The sequence below is a fragment of the Crinia signifera genome, chromosome 3 (assembly GCF_055691185.1).
Source record: "Crinia signifera chromosome 3, ASM5569118v1, whole genome shotgun sequence".
Taxonomy (NCBI): domain Eukaryota; kingdom Metazoa; phylum Chordata; class Amphibia; order Anura; family Myobatrachidae; genus Crinia; species Crinia signifera.
This window is the reverse complement of record NC_139219.1, coordinates 203,735,552-203,752,284: the sequence shown is the minus strand read 5'-3', so window position 1 is coordinate 203,752,284 and position 16,733 is coordinate 203,735,552. Positions and strand designations below refer to the sequence as shown.

General features: G+C 39.5%; 1 protein-coding gene across 3 annotated transcripts in view; it reads right to left on the bottom strand.

Annotated features, from left to right (window-relative positions):
• KHDRBS2 (KH RNA binding domain containing, signal transduction associated 2) overlaps positions 1–16,733 on the bottom strand; it is a 361,420-nt gene that overhangs the window by 216,179 nt on the left and 128,508 nt on the right. For all 3 annotated transcript variants that reach the window (XR_014471754.1, XR_014471753.1, XM_083177313.1), the window contains exon 3: positions 3,032–3,148. Coding sequence is in view for 1 of the 3 variants with exons in the window: in XM_083177313.1 (XP_083033439.1) it covers positions 3,032–3,148 (117 nt within the window). In the remaining 2 variants the exon portion in view is untranslated. The remainder of the gene's footprint in view (positions 1–3,031; positions 3,149–16,733) is intronic.

Genomic DNA, 16,733 nt, shown 5'->3' with positions numbered 1-16,733 from the left:
GGTAATGGGGCCCAAGCAGAGGCGTAACCAGAAGTTTGTGGGCCCCATAGCAAAATTTATAATGCCCCCCCCCCCATGCCCATTACACCTTACACGACACACCACAATGGCCATAACACATTATACAACATACTGAAATGCCCGCAGTCAGTCCCACAAATCAGTGGTTCTTGTAAATTTCTATGAATCAGGTGCATATATCTATTGTGTTGTCATACAGACAGCTCCCATGCACACACATGCCCCACACTATATACACACACACATGTCCCACACTATATATACTGTACACACACACACACATCCCACACTATATATACTGTACACACATATCCCTATACTGTACACACACATATCCCACACTATATATACTGTACACACACATATCCCACACTAATATATATACTGCGCACACAGACACACGTGTGTCCCACAGTATGTATACACACTGCTCTAGTCCAACCGCATTCATTCACCTTTATGTGTTCACTTGTTATTTGAACTTCTCAGCTCCCGCAGCAGCAGAGGTTGTGATGCCGAGTTCTTGAGTAACAGCAACACGTCCATGTCCATACAGTACAGCGGGCTCAGCCAGTCGGATACATACAGTTCCCCTGCTGGCTGCTGTGGTAGCCGCTGCCTGGCACTCCCCGCCTCCCTGTTGCAGGTGAGTCCTGCTGTCCACACTTCCTCTCTCCCAGCATGCAGCTGCAGTTCCCCAGTGCCAGGCCATCTCTGCCCAGCACGGCGCGGCGTAACACCCCCATTCCCGACTCCTTGAACACCTTTCCTGGCAGCAGTGTCCTGCTTTCACCCAGTATGCAGCTGCCATTCGCTGGCCAGTGCAAGGCCGTCTCTGCCCGGCACGGCGCGACCCCCCCGCGCGCGCGCGCGCTACTTGCACTCCTTTCCCGGCAGCAGTGTCCCGTGCCGTGATGTTTTTTTCTAGAAAGTAATGAAATCACTATGTAAGCCTTAGCCCAGTCACGGTGCAGGGGAGTGCTTGCTGTCCATGGGGCCCCCCCAGCCGCCGGGCCCCATAGCAGCTGCACCCCCTGCACCCTATGGAAGTTCCGCCACTGGGCCCAAGCCAGCCTTATTAGTACCAGATCCCTCATCTTGGTGGCAGTACCTAGAATAAACAACTAGCGATAAAAAAATAAACCATATAATAATTTTGCTAAACAACAAATACGCCTCATCAGTGTAGCCAGCTTATGTAGAAATAACCACTGAATACACTCTTTACAATAGAATTTCCTGAGAGTCTGCTCGTACATTTTAAGGGGTAATTTACATGGGGAAACTACAGTTAAAAAAGTTTAGTTATTTTGTGACAATAGATGCAGGTGACTTACATAGGAATTCATTGGTTACTTTGGGTTAACAATAACGGTTTCTCTAGGCTGAATCAATTAGGGGTCTATGTACTAAAACTAAAAAGATAGTAAAAAATATATTTGCCAAGGGAAGCAAACAATAAGTTACCCCCTTTGTGGTAGCAGCTGAGCATCCCTGCCCATGACAGCCCTGTGTCTCTCTCCTGGCTGACTGCTGCAGCAAGAGGCATTGTTTAACCATGTATTCTGTGAGACAATGCTTGCACATTAGTAGGTGATCATTACTACATTTAGGATTGTCGGTACTTATGTAATATCTGGGCTCCCGTTTTTCTTATGAGACCGCGTCCGCTCGCCAGGTTTCGGGCACGGTGGCTCGCTGCGCTCGCCACACTATATAAAATCAACTTCATGCGTAGTTGGATAGTAGGGGTATGAAAAAATGGGGTGCATTTAACATGGGAGCCCAGATAATACATAAGTACCAGATTGTCAACTGATGTACCCTGCTATTTGAAACAATGCCAGTTATTAACCCTTTTAACCGAGCACCATACATACCCTTAAATCTGTGATATACGCTTGTGTCAATGTTACTTGTTTTATTGATTAGCAAGTTATTTACCTAATTACCTTCTGATTGCCTGACAATATTACTAACAGCGATTTGTTATTCATCAGAAGTATCTTGATTAAGATCAAACATCATATACTGTATACACACAATATGCATACAATAACATACTGGCATCCATCAATTATCTATGAGTCACAGTCGTCAGCACAGTTACATACAAGAAGCACAATAGCAATAGAGCAATAGAGCACAGCATAATACCCTGAATATCTATTAACTGATGTACATAGTTACACTTTTGTACAATTTAACATTTTAATGACCATACACCAAAAATCATGATTACTTTTCCTTACAGATTCTCCCACACCTACAGTAAGTGGAACTTCTCTTGCCATTAACATACCTGAATACATTTGCAGCTGCTACAATAACTACTTATTTGAAACATTACATAAGTAAATTAAATGATCTAATGTATTATTTCTGTCTGCTACAGACCACAATTACAATTTACACAATTCTTAAGAAGAGACAGTTTTAATGAAAAAAATAATATAGTGCATGCAACTAAAAGGTACACAATTCCACATTCCAGGTATTGTTATTTAGAACATTGGGGCAGATGTATTAAGCCTTAACAAGAGATAAATTCAAGTGTGATAAGGAAAGATAAACGTCCAGCCAATCAGCTCCTTACTGACTTTTTTCAAACACAGCCTGTAACATGGCAGTTAGCAGATGATTGGCTGGACGTTTATCTCTCCTTATCACACTTGGATTTATCTCTTGTTAAAGCTTAATACATCTGCACCATTGTGTCTCAAAAATGATTCACGTTAATATAGGTGCTTCTGAAAAGATTAAAAAACCTCAAAAGTGGTATATTAATCAAGAAACTCCTTACACAGTAAATCTCATCAAACGTGTGCATTGTTGTATGGTGACCTTTAAAAAGGCATTTGAAATAAGATATATTTAAAAAAGATATGGCAGAAATTCTAATTTTAGTTTAAAGATGTTTTAAAAGCCCCTTTGAAAACATAAACAAATCAGATGGTTTGAATTAAAAAAGAAACATTGACTATTATTATTATCATTAAAGCATATTTACCTTTGCTTTGTCTCTCATTGAACCCTTTCCCAAGATAGACATTTTTGCACCAGTTTCTTCTTGTAATCTCTTTAAAGAGTTTCCTCTTGGTCCAAGTAACTTCCCCACAAAATTAAACTAAAAATAAACATACATTAATGTTAATAGTTAGATATTATCATGTCTACGTCTACATTATGCTCTAACATACATAATGTGATTTATCAGTTATGTAAATTTGCCTGGAATCACATTTCAAAATAAATTGATTGGTAAATTGTTCTCTCAGTCTAACATCAAATACATTAATGTGCTTTAATATTCCATTTATGGTTTCATTATTAAATGTATTCTCAACATTTACCCTTGTTTGGTACAACCAGAGAAGGTTTTGTGAGTAGTGAACCAATGTGAATTAACCACTTAAGTGATATGCACGGAAATCTTGCTGCACTGTGCCACATCTAAATTCCTTGGGGACTGCCACCACTGATTGCATGATGGCTGGGAATTAGAATAAACCTTTACAGTGTTAAGCCCGCCCACCATACTCCAATTGGTCAAGGGGCGGGCATAACTTTGTAATGGTTTATGCTGATTCCCAGGCACTGCAGGGCGGACTGGAATCATCACTGGCGCTGGTTATGCCTCTAGGCACTCCCACATTACACACCCCCCAATTTTAAAACACACCCTGGTAGGTGTGTTTTTAAAGAACATCCCACCACTGCAGGGGTTAAAACCAGTTTGAAACAATAGGGCTCATTCAGAGGTGCATGCAATATCAATGTTGGATGAAGAAAAGTGATTTTTTTTTTGCCACTGAGCATGTACAAAGCCACACTGTGGGAGCACATAGAATACTTTGTCATTGCAGACATAAACGGATTTATTTGCAAAATGAGGGGCGGGTAGTCAGCGTATGGAGTAGGTAATGGCTAGAAAAGCACAGGCATCTTGGGTCTGTTTTCTGGGCACTGCTTATTTAGCCCTTTAAAATTTGTTGTGAGTTGGAGAGGCCATCACATCTTTTGAGAGCTGTCTATCTGAGACAACATAGGGTTACTCAGAGGTCTGATGGTCCAACCGTTGTGACCTGATGTTCCTGTTGTATCTGGTTATATATGTGAGCAAATTAAATCACAGCTGTACATGAAATCAGGTCAACTTACAACATTATAAATACTTAGGGATCAATCCAACTAGCCGGATGATCTTGCAGGTGCGAGTCATCGTGGTAGCAGCCGCGCTTACGGTGACAGAGATTTACACAAGAGCATAGAGCAGCAAGCAATTTAATGCGAATTCAGGCTGAAACCAGACCATGAATGATGAGAGATTCATTATTGTTAAAATAATTCATTATTGTTAAAATAGCATATCGCACACTTCAGAGTTAATAAGATTGACCCCTTAGACTTACAAGGAAACCAATCAACAACAAAAAAATCATGTTCCTAATAGCTATTTATGATCCACAGATCTGCAAAAACGCATTCATGTGCACTTGTGGTTGTTGCCCTAGTTCATTCCTGTACTTATTATTTTAAAGAAAATGCTCTAGAATATATAAATAGTAGAAATAGTCAGTGAAAGTGAAACCTACTTCCATTATACGACCACCCGCTTTATATTTTAAGTGGTGTTACTAGGCAGGACAAGTGGAAGCAAATTGGCTTGGATGTTAAGGTTATAGAATGCACAACTTCCAGGACTTATTTCTGACAATGCCATTTATGCCATTTATGAGTCGTTACAGTAAGTGAACTTGAAGGAAAGCGATGCAGAAATGTGTAACACTGGAAATAAATGTTATAAGATGCAGCAAAATAGTTTCTGTCGGGTTCAGAAGGGAAGGATGCACATTCTTGTGTGACAGTTGTGGTGGCACTATATGTCCCATTTAGTTCAGTTGGATTTTGTTGAAGTTCAAATTTTGTATATGTGCGTGTGGTGATTTGTCTTACGTTTCCATAATTTGTGTTTCCAGTGTGTGTGGTTATTTGATCACTGAAAATATCCTGGTGCCTAAAATGCACCTTCCAAATCTATAGACCCTGTCCCCTGCTATAAACAACACAGAGGGATGCTAATCTTCTAAAAAGTGCAATAGGGAAAAGAATGGTTGTAGTACTGGAGACGAGAGACAAGGTAAAAAAGAACAATCACTTATTATACTGTATATACAGAACATATATATAAAAACTACTGGGAATATCAGATAATAATCAGAGTAAAATATTATAAAATCGATTATAGCATACAGTCATTTCTAGAAGCAGCACATACACATATCTGATTGCTACCATGTGACTAAGGCAGTCTCTGTGGACAGACTACAGATGCAATACTAGAAAGATTGTGTTCACTTGAAATACTGTATCAATGATTAAATAGGTTTGTTTCCTAGCAAATATGTAATTCATCGATTACACAATTCTCAAACAAATGCACCCTCTGGAGTTACGCACTGGGAAATCCACTGACCCTGCATTTTACATGGAATCAATGTGATAGTGTTTAAGGCTATTTTATTGAATAGCTATGGGCTTGAAACCCAGAGCTATTCCCCATGCACCAAACACTGAATTCTCCCTTAATTATCTCCAACCCTGGAGGAGATAAGGTCAGAGTAGAGGACATGTACATGTATAAAATACAGTCACAGCGTGCCGGACCCCAGCATTCACTTACAAAGTACAGCAGCACTGGTGTCCTGGGGCTGCAGTCCCAGCTCCAGAGTATACCAGCCCTGTACATGAAGTGGTGACCAGCAAGTCGGGCAAAGTTGCTCCTTTATTTTGGATATCTGATTATCTCAAGGTATACATCAGCATCTACAATATCCACTCCTGAGTTGCAGCAATTACTCCATCCAGTTACATTTGGCATAATATGAATTAGGAGCACTGAAGTTAAGCTGATGGTTGTATGGTAAATTATGTGATGGAGTTAGGAGGATTGATGAGGAGAGTATGAAATGTTAGTTTGACAATTCTTACTGTATATTAGCATGTACCTGGTTGACATGAAAATGTCAACATGGTCACAAAGTCAACATGCTTCGCATGTCAACAGTGACCATGTTGACATTCATCAAGTCTACACATATAATATTTTGAAATGATAGAATTAAAATATAATGTTAGTGATGACCCAATGTTCACTTACTCAGTCCCATCAGCTGCATTTGCACCAGGTTCTTTTTTTCTGGATCATGGTGGTCATGTGACATGCAGTTCTAATGCGGCACCAAACAGTCTTTCAGTATACCTTCCTTATCCCTAACCCCTACTATTAGTGTCTAACCTAACAATCCCCTCTGCAGTCTAACCTTAGCTATCCTGGCTGTGCAAAAATCTATCCTCCAGCATCCTCAGAATGTTGACATTTCATATGGCATCATTACTGGATGTCAACATGGTGCCAGCTGACATGTCTATCCATGTTAATATTTAGTGTTGACATTGTGATATTGACATTAAAAATGTTGACATGGCCACTGTCAACCATATGACTGGATCCTGATGGGGAAATTATGGTTTGGGTGGAAATACTGTTTCTGTGTTTTTAAGCACAAAACCACAGTAATAATATAGCATGCACTTTACACAATAGTATATACATCATATAAATATGTAAGAATGTACCAAAATTGTATATCTGATACAATCTAAAGCTTACCCTAACTTTGTCACTAGGTAATTGTAATGTAACAACTAAGTTCCCACATTGAGGGTGACCCTTAAACAACCATCAATAGTAGGCTCCGGAATGCATTCATTCTTTTGTATATACAATTTACTGCTGGCTCCAGCCTTGATTCTCAGCACCACCCGATCAGTTCCACAAGCACTCCTGATAGACGTCACGTAACTTAGCAGAAGCTTTCAGCCAAAACCTCAGGACAAGATCAACAAAGACAGCGCTTGCTCTGTAATACGCATTAGGCCTTGTACATGACTCCATCAACTGATAGTCCACTCAAACTGTCACAGACCTTACCACCTGACACTGGTCATGTGACCTTCTCCTAACCTCTTAAGCAGCTCTTGAGGCTGCTGGGAATTCAGTGACAGGCATAATATATTTTTTAGCAGGGTGTTACAGATGTGCCCGTCAGGAAATATATCTCTAGCAGGTGAATGAATACTACTGAAAAGTTGCTCCTTTATTCTGGATATCTGATTATGTCAAGGTATGCATCAGCATCTACAATATCCAGTTTCTGTTAAATGGGTAACTTGTTGAACTTTAAATATTTTTCTCAGAGCATCTCAGTTAATGTTATTATATATAGCAATGCTAGTTCTCCTAGCCATGGTGTTACAGATGTACCACACAGTAATGATTCTAGTTTCTTATATTGGACAAATGTGCTTAATATCTCAAACTCATACTGGTATTAAATGAGGTCATTCTGAGTTTGGAGTGGAGAAGGCCACATGTCTAACAGTGGTTCTTTCATTGTGATGGTACCCCATTCGAAAGAAAGGGGAGTCCTTTTGTGACCATTATAGATCTGGTCTGGGTGGTTTCCTTACCTCACAAACTTAATTTGATTTTATGAATTTGTCACTATCTATATGATAAAGAACATTCTTTGATATCCCGATCTTGTTTAAAAGATCTGGTATTTGCTATACCCCTGACTAAGTCATTCAATGAAACGAGTTGGGTACTTTTCTAAATAAATGGATTTACTACAAAATGGATCCAGCGTCTTGCTTGAATAGATGCTGATATCGGATATATGAAAAATCATTGATATTGTGATTTTTTAAGAAAAATATTTTATTTTAATAGTATTGTTGTTATTTTAGGTTCTAGCACACTTTAATCATTTTCCATTGTACTTTCCCTTGTCCCTCACTAACAGGAGGGGTGCATTAGAGGTGCCCCTTTCACATTTACATGCACTAAGGAGACCAATACCCTTGTTTTCCATATATATATATACAGTATATATATATATATATATATATATATATATATATATATATAAAAAATGGGGGGGAGTGTGGTCCTTTTTCTGCGCTGGTTAGTGAGCAGCACTTCTACCGTACCTAGTTGTTAATATAGGCACCAGGTGGGACAGATAGAAGGAAAAGAGATAGATGTGCGCTCTGTCTGTTTCACCACTTTAGTACATTAGCAATCATGCATTGGTACATAAAAAGTTTTTTATTATTATAAATTTCATCACAGTAATAGTATGTCAGTAAAAAAGGCTTATACAGAGTTTGGTTCACTTTTCAAATTCAGATCACAGTTTTGTTCAGATAAGTAACATCAGATCCAACTTCATGATGTGTGTGGCTTCTTAAAATGCGAGAACCCTATGCGTTTCGTCCCTTTAGGACTTCATCAGGGGTGAAATAAGGATCCAATCTGAATAGTATCGTGAAGACAGATTTCTTCCGGTAATGAGGATAAGTTTATAAGGGGTTACTGACCACGTTCAGATAAAATCTCTGTCCTGCAGAGATATGGGACTTTAAAAAGTCCATTTTTTGCTGATAATTGTGGAACTGCTCTACCACAGAGATCACTCCCACGTATGTGTGGATAAAAAACAGGTAGTAATGAACATCCGACTCCTGTGGGTATGCGGTTTTCAAATAAATGAAGACTGGAGGCGGCACTCTCCGTGAAAAATGACAACCTTGTATTAAAAGATCACAGTGTTAAAATTCACAGTGGGAACAATGTCAGCATAGTGGATCAACAGTTTCGGAGCTTACGCCCCTTCCTCAGGACTACTGACTGTGCAACAAAGGCTCAACAAAAATGCAGTGCAGAAAAACAAATATTATATATATATATATATATATATATATATATATATATATATATAAGATAGATATCCATATATGCAAAAAGTTGTAAGTTAGAGGCTGCATTCCCTTAAATCCAATATACATGTTACTTGGTCTATCAATACTTCATACTGCAATGGACTGATGAAAGTGGCAAGAACCATTGATAGTATTTAAACTATGGTATATGATACCATCAATGGTTCCTACTATTAATATTTCGGGTATGTGTATAGTAGATGAGAAATGTGGCGCTGGCACCTGCTGCTGCACTGGCTCTGCTGTGGCTGCTCCACCGGACTCAGAAGTCAGAACTCAGACTTGTTCACCTGTAGCTACAATGTTGCCCATTCAGTATTTAATTCGGTAATGCAGGGAACAACCAGATGTGGTCAGGTACTGGGACGCAGAAGTGCTGTATATTGTTGATGGAGCTTCAGAGTAGAAAACCTGGAACAATTGGACCATTGGGTTGGCTATGATAAGTAGCAGAAAACCACCTTTATCTCTGCAATTGATGTTAAAACTAGTTACCATTGGACAAACACCATTGTTGGTTTCTAATGTTTTCAGTGCTATTTGCTGGCATACACTGCCTGTAATCATGGCAATGTAGCAAGCAATCAAAGGAAAAATAACTGATAAAGAGCAGATAATCCTATAGCATTCTCATAGGGATCCCTATTACTTGATTGACCAACCTGAATCAAATGAACACCTGGCTAGCAAACAGATTACAACTTGCATCATGTGATACAGTATGGCGGCCATCACTCTGTAGTGAATGCTTTTATAGTAAAAAATAAACACCTGTAAATTAAAAATACACAATAGGAACTAGGTGGGGTAACAAAATGTGCAGATTAACCCCACAGCTAATTAATCTATTCAATATTAACTATAAAAAATACTGAAAAGTTCCTCATAAATGCATCACAAAAACAAAGTATTAAACACATTACAAACAGCAGTTTTTCTAAATCCAAAGATACATAAGGGCATGACATGTGGATCCATCCTTTGTAGAATGATTCCCTCCCTATCACCTCCTCTTCTTTGTATCTACTTGCCTTTACACTGAAACCCAGCCGAAGGACAGTGACCTGCGCATCAGTCACAGCTGAGCCAAAACCTCCTCCCTGCTGAAGGACACAAGATGTTATCCCTTTGAGAGCAAGGGAATTTGTCAAAATAGGTGTGAAAATTGCCAAGCAAACTATTTTATTAACACTTTGAGTGCCAACTTTGATGTGAGAGATCCTCAAAAAATGCATTAAGAAAATGGCAGGGCTGAGAAAATTTAGAAAATGTTGTGGAAGAAGCCAGGCATCCTATTAGACCAGTTCACTGTACATCTACTGTACTATCTTTGTATATCCTGATAATATACTCAGATTGCTTCTTATTTTGTAGATTTTTTTATTGTTCTATATACAGTCTGTAATATCATTTTCCCAATTTGAACATTACTACTGTATGTCTTGTATAACTTGTCATATTACTCACAACTTTCTTGAATGATGTATTCCTTTGATGCGTGTGCTTCAAATGATTTTAAGGAGGAAAGTGGTGGGGTAACCTAATGAGTAGGAATTTTCTATCCTGTGGCAGTGAGTTGGGTGGAGTGAGGCAGATCTTAGTAAACTACCTTTTGCAGAGTTGTACATATATACTGAAATTAAGATTCAATAGTTCTGAATAAAATTATTGTGATAAGTTTAGAAGATGCATTTTAGAATCTCATGTTGCACAGATGCACCTGCCCTACCAAATGAAATTACAGTAGATGTGTACTACAGTAGTTCAGAGCGGTTCATGTCTCATCCTATACTTTTCAGCCAAAGTGATTTAAGCCTCCATGTTGCTTTTCAGTATAGAAGCACATTTCAAGGTAAATCTGAGAGAACACACATGCAAACCCCGTAATAGGTGTAATAGAGAGTCTTTGGTTTCTTCATTAATGAAAATCATAATGAGGCAGAATTTAAGCAGAACAGAGATCGGATATTGAAGCTACAGTAGATGTGACATTTACATGTTACTAAAGCATGCTTCTAGAGATTGTCCATCTGTTCTCACCAAGGGCCTGTATGATAAGTTGCAGAAGCATCTCCTGGGAGCACTGTAGGTGGTTCATCCACCCATCAGTACAATGCCAAGACTTTTGCAGTGTGCATTGGCCGCACTTAGTAAATTACCTTCACCTTTTTTTAAAATAAGCAAATATAATATCTGTAAATGCAGTGTAACAAATTTTTCATCAAAAGACCTAGGAAAAGAAGCAAATTAAAGTAATAAATCAATAAGCTCTATCGTAACACTGTTGGGTTATCATTCCCTTTGCATACAGCAGATAAAAAAATGTAATACTATATATAATAACAGTGTAGAAAGTAAACTTGAAATATATTCTTAACATACAATAAAGGAGATTAAAGTTCCGCACAGCTTTACTTTTAATGACATCAGATAGAACAAATGTAAAAGCAAGGTCTCTGTATCTCTCATGGCATGAAACAATCTAGGGTACTTATGTAATATCTGGGCTCCCGTTTTTCTTATGAGACCGCGTCCGCTCGCCACGCTTCGGGCACGGTGGCTCGCTGCGCTCGCCACACTATATAAAATCAACTCCATGCGTAGTTGGATAGTAGGGGTATGAAAAAATGGGGTGCATTTAACATGGGAGCCCAGATAATACATAAGTACCCAATCTAGTTGTTTATGGCTTGTGCGTTAAAAACATCAGGGCAGAAGCCAAAGTTAAAATCTACTTTCTAGAGAGGCTTTAAACAAGTCATATTTACGTGATGTTAGTTGAACATATGAAGGTGAGGGGGATTAAAGTGGAAGTAGGCAGTAGAGATCTATGCACAGCATGCACATACAGTACTTAATTATTTACACACCGGCCAGGAGCGATGGCCCAAACAAATATATTGTATGTTGAGAAGTAGCTCTACTAAGAGAAGAAGCATAAAAGTTGGATGGTCTGATGGGGAAAGAATAATGACAATAATGGGATCATTCGTCTCTGAAGTCAGAAACAAACAATAGCTTATGTTATTTGCCAATGCATTTAAGATTGAGATAATTAAATTTGCAACAATACAGAATGTGTATTCCAATAAATATGATAGTTAAGCAATGTAATAAATACACAATGCTCTACAATACCTGAGGGACGTTTTGGGGAAAATCATCAAACATTGGGGGTTATTCAGACCTTATTGCTCGGCTGCAAATTTGCAGGCCTGGCTGATTGTCGAACAACTGTCCATGCATATGGATCTTAGCAAGCATGCGCGATGCTATTCAGCAATGAAATCCAGCATCTATTCTAATTGCAAACAGTTTGCAAGGTAAATGACAGGAATCCAGCACTTGTGGGTGTCACCCGGCCTTTTAATGGGATTGTCAGGAAAAACTCAGGTGTGCCCAAGCGTTTTCAGGGAGGGAGCGTGACGATAGCTCCGACCCCGATCAGCCTGTTTTTATTGCACTGGAGAAGTAGGTCCCGGGTTACGCACAGATTTCAGACACTGGAAAAATCATTTGATGGGGAATGAGTTGCGAATGGATTTACAGCTAAACTCTGATTTGCAATATTTTCGCAAACCATTGGCAGCCTTGCACAGGGTGGGATTTATCTTTGGCGAGTGGTGGCTATCTGATCGCAGAGATGAGCAAATTAGCAGAGAAGCGATCAGGTAAGAATAACCCTTGCTATGTACAAAGATAATAATTAGTGCATGGTATGCCTTTATTACTTGCTGGACTTGGTGAATGTTCCGGTTTGCTTCTTTCTCAACTCTTCCCCCTATATTGTGTTCTCTATCTCACTAAGGGCCAGATGCATTAAGCTTCAAAAGTGATAAAATGGAGAGTGATAAACATCCAGCCAATCAGCTTCTGTCTGACATTATTCAAACCCAGTCTGTAACATGGCAGGTAGAAGCTGATTGGCTGGCTGTTTATCACTCTCCATTTTATCACTTTAGAAGCTTAGTACAACAGCCCCAGAATCCTGCTAAAAGAGGTAACAGTCAGTGTCTCAGTGTAAGGTCATCTAACAAACATTTTGGACCAATAAAAAGTTCCTTTAAGCTCCTGTGAGTTGATTAATGGTAAATAGACCCCAAAGTAAAGTGTTTGAGATATAGTAGAAGTCTTCCCACAGAGGAGTATTGGATTTGACAGTTTGCAAAAGAGATGGGTAGAAAGTGACAAGGGGCAATATAATTGGGTATTTAACATATACCCCTTCATGAAAACTGTCCTGTGTGAGTCTCAGATACAGTGTGGAACTTGTGGGTGGTGAGCCCAGGTGCAAAAATATAATTTGGGCCCCCTCCTTCTGCTCCTCCTCAACCAAAGTATACAATATGCAACACGGCAGTGGGTGACAGGAAGAGGCAGAGGGTGACTTCATAAGGCAGGGGGAGGCAAAGTGCGACAGGGAAAAAACAGTGACCCTAAGAGGGTGGCAGGGGCAGCAGTGGACCCCTTGCTCTTGCACTGCACCTGCTGCACCAATGGTAGTTCCATTTCTGCTCAGAATGTTCTTTTTTTGCGAAAACTATGTTTTCTGGTGCATATTTTTACTATATTCAGCAATTTTATTTAGGTATTAGTGATCACCCGACAATAACTTAAATGCACAAAAAAATCTAATTTTCCACAGATGGATATGTATAATACAAATAAAATGGCCCTTCATTGAATGCATTTGGCTTTCTATATAAAACAAAGAAAATAGAGTAGTAAAAATACAGCAGCCCTTATCATTGCTGTGTACAATGCACACATGTATTGTAGCAGTTACTTATGTGAAACCCAGGTGTGAAAAGTCATACCCACAATCTCACAGTGTAATCCCAGTGGATCACAGGTGTAACCATTCGCACATGCCCGCCAGTGGGCACACTAATGGAGAAAATGTATTCGCACCTGTGGTTCGATGAGGGATGATACACGTCTTGTTGGGCTACTATATGTTTACTACACATTTGAAGTTTTTAAATTTTAACAGTGAAAATATTTTAAATAATGCCTATTTTCATTTCAAAACAGATTTTTCAGATCTACATATAGAATTCTGATATTTATTATTCTGATATAGGGTGTTAATTGGAAAATAAGATCACAAAGTAAAAATCATGTTTGCTTTTTAGTCCTCTTCTTGAAATGTATGCATTTTTTTGAACCATTTTGGGTTACTTTTTTTTTTAAATGAAACATATATATATTTATACAAACACACACACACTCACATACATACATGTACAATTAAAAGGACAGCACTCACAGATAGATTATTAAACAACAAACATCAAATGGATGTAATGATGCCTGAGTTAAGTGGCCTTGCGGGTTGCGGACAGTTTGCAGACATTTTTTACAGGGGCAATCACTTGCATAGTTTTGTCTTGAAAATGACTGCCCCTTTAAAAAAAAGTCCACAGTCAGCCAGCAAACTGCAAAGCCACCAAACTCGTATATAAAGATCCACAAGAGCCTGCACTCACACTTTCAACAATGGCTAATGGATGGGGTGCCTTTATGGGCAACAGGTGTAGCCTGTGTCCAAATATAGACCAAAGCAGTCTTACAAGTAGTAGGAAAGAAAGCACTCGCCAAGTAAGGTTAATTGCTCTGGACAATAAAGATCAAAAAACAAAGTCAACAAATGATGTGGGTGGTACCTCCTCCAACGTTTCGACCACTAACAGTGGTCTTTGTCAAGGAGATAGTGTACTTACAACATTACCAATGAAGTTCAATGAGCCAGTGAAGATAAGATAGACAGCAGGATGAATCCCCACGGTGTAGGTGCCACGTATATATATATATATATATATATATATATATATATATATGTACACAACAAAGTAGGCGGCACTCAGAGTCTTGTTCAAGCAAAGTTACTATATTAACAACGGTAACACATACATCTACGTTTCGGGGATGCAATCCCCTTCATCAGGATGATGAAGGGGATTGCATCCCCGAAACGTAGATGTATGTGTTACCGTTGTTAATACAGTAACTTTGCTTGCACAAGACTCTGAGTGCCGCCTACTTTGTTGTGTACTTCTGTATGGCTGCTAGCCCCGAGGAAGGCACCGGAGCACATCAACCCTTCGGGGGACCCAGGAGTGCCGGGGCTACAGGAGAGAGTATATATATATATATATATATATATATATATATATATATAAAAACACAAAATCTACAATATTGCGCTTTTATAAAAGAGTGGTCGCTATTAGACACTTAGGGCCTTATTCTGCTTGGTGCGGTCCATTCCGTCTTCTTTCGGAGGGCGCTTTTTAGCTATCTGCGCATGCGTAGGCAATGCAATGCGCATGTGCAACATAGTGTCTGCGCACTTGTTCTCACCAACACCGTCTAGAAATGTGCACCGAACTCCCTCGGAAAATATGGGTGTCATGTGGGCGTACACAAGGTCGCGGTTTCCAAGTGGGCGTACACGTGGGAGTGCACGAACAGTGGTAGGCCTGCATTTGGACCGGACACCGAGTGCAAGCGAACCAACACGCCAGAAATCTGCGGTGTCCATAAGCAAGTTTCAGTTCTCGGAGAGCACTGGTTCATGCGCTAGGCCAGTGGTTCCCAATCTGTGCGCCTAGGCTCCCTGGGGTGCCTCGGAGCACTTGCAGGGGTGCCTCGGTTTGGTTGTCCAGAACCAATTTAAATTATTTATGGTCAATGTAATAGGCAAAACCAGAGTTTGTGGCTTCCAGTTTTAAAATATGTAAATAAACAGAAGTGAATTCTGTCCCTCACCACATAACTGGACCTAAGGATGACATATAAGCACAACTTATTTAATTTAATATTGTTTTCTGAAATTCTCAGTAGCAAACTTTGCACCTAGGGGTGCCTTGACAACTATTCTGATAACCTAGTGTGCCGGGAAGCAAAAAAGTTTGGGAACCACTGCGCTAGGCATTCGGATTGCCCAATTATGGCCGCACCTTAAACACTCGCAGCTGACCACAGTACAATCCACTCCTCAAGTCAGTAGTGATTAATTACACTCTTTTCACAGGTTCAATTGGAACCACTAAGACAGGTAAAGGGGCAACAATGAAGTAATAACACTTAACATGATGTAAGGGTTAATCTAAAGTGCAAGTAATGTGTTTAATTATCAATTTGGAAGTAATTGATTACATTTAAAAATAATGTATGTGTTATGAGGTAGGCTAATTGGATAAGTGTGTCATGTTGCAGAAGCATGACTTCCAAATAGAGTAGTGAGGTTTGCGGAAATACACCAAATCAGAGCGTATGGCCAGCTTCCCGTCCGTTCAGACGCAGTAAGACCGTGCAGAATATTTGTGTTCCCACCGCACACGCACGTTTGGATGCAGTCCGAAGACACTTCTTAGCGAGTCCGTCCGAAGGGTTGCGGACGACCTGTGGGCGTGTGTTCTTAGAATGTCCGCCGTGCGTGGCGTACGGTCATTTCCGAAAGAAGTCGGAATTATTACTTAAAGCATTATTACTTAAAGCATTTGATACTGTCCCACACAAGAGATTAATTAATAAAATGGAGAACCTAGGATTGGGTGAAAATATCTGCAGATGGGTTAGGAATTGGCTATGTAATAGAGAACAAAGAGTGGTTGTGAATGGTGCCATATCAGATACTGTATGATACCGGTACTAAGTGGAGTGCCCCAGGGTTCGGTTTTGGGGCCCATTTTGTTTAACATTTTTATTAACGATATTGGGATAGGGTTACTCAGCAATGTATCCATCTTTGCGGACGATACAAAACTTAGCAAAGTCATCAAATCATCAGAAGATGTCACCATGCTTCAAAATGATCTTGCAATTCTAGATGAGTGGGCAAAAAAAATGGAAGATGAGGT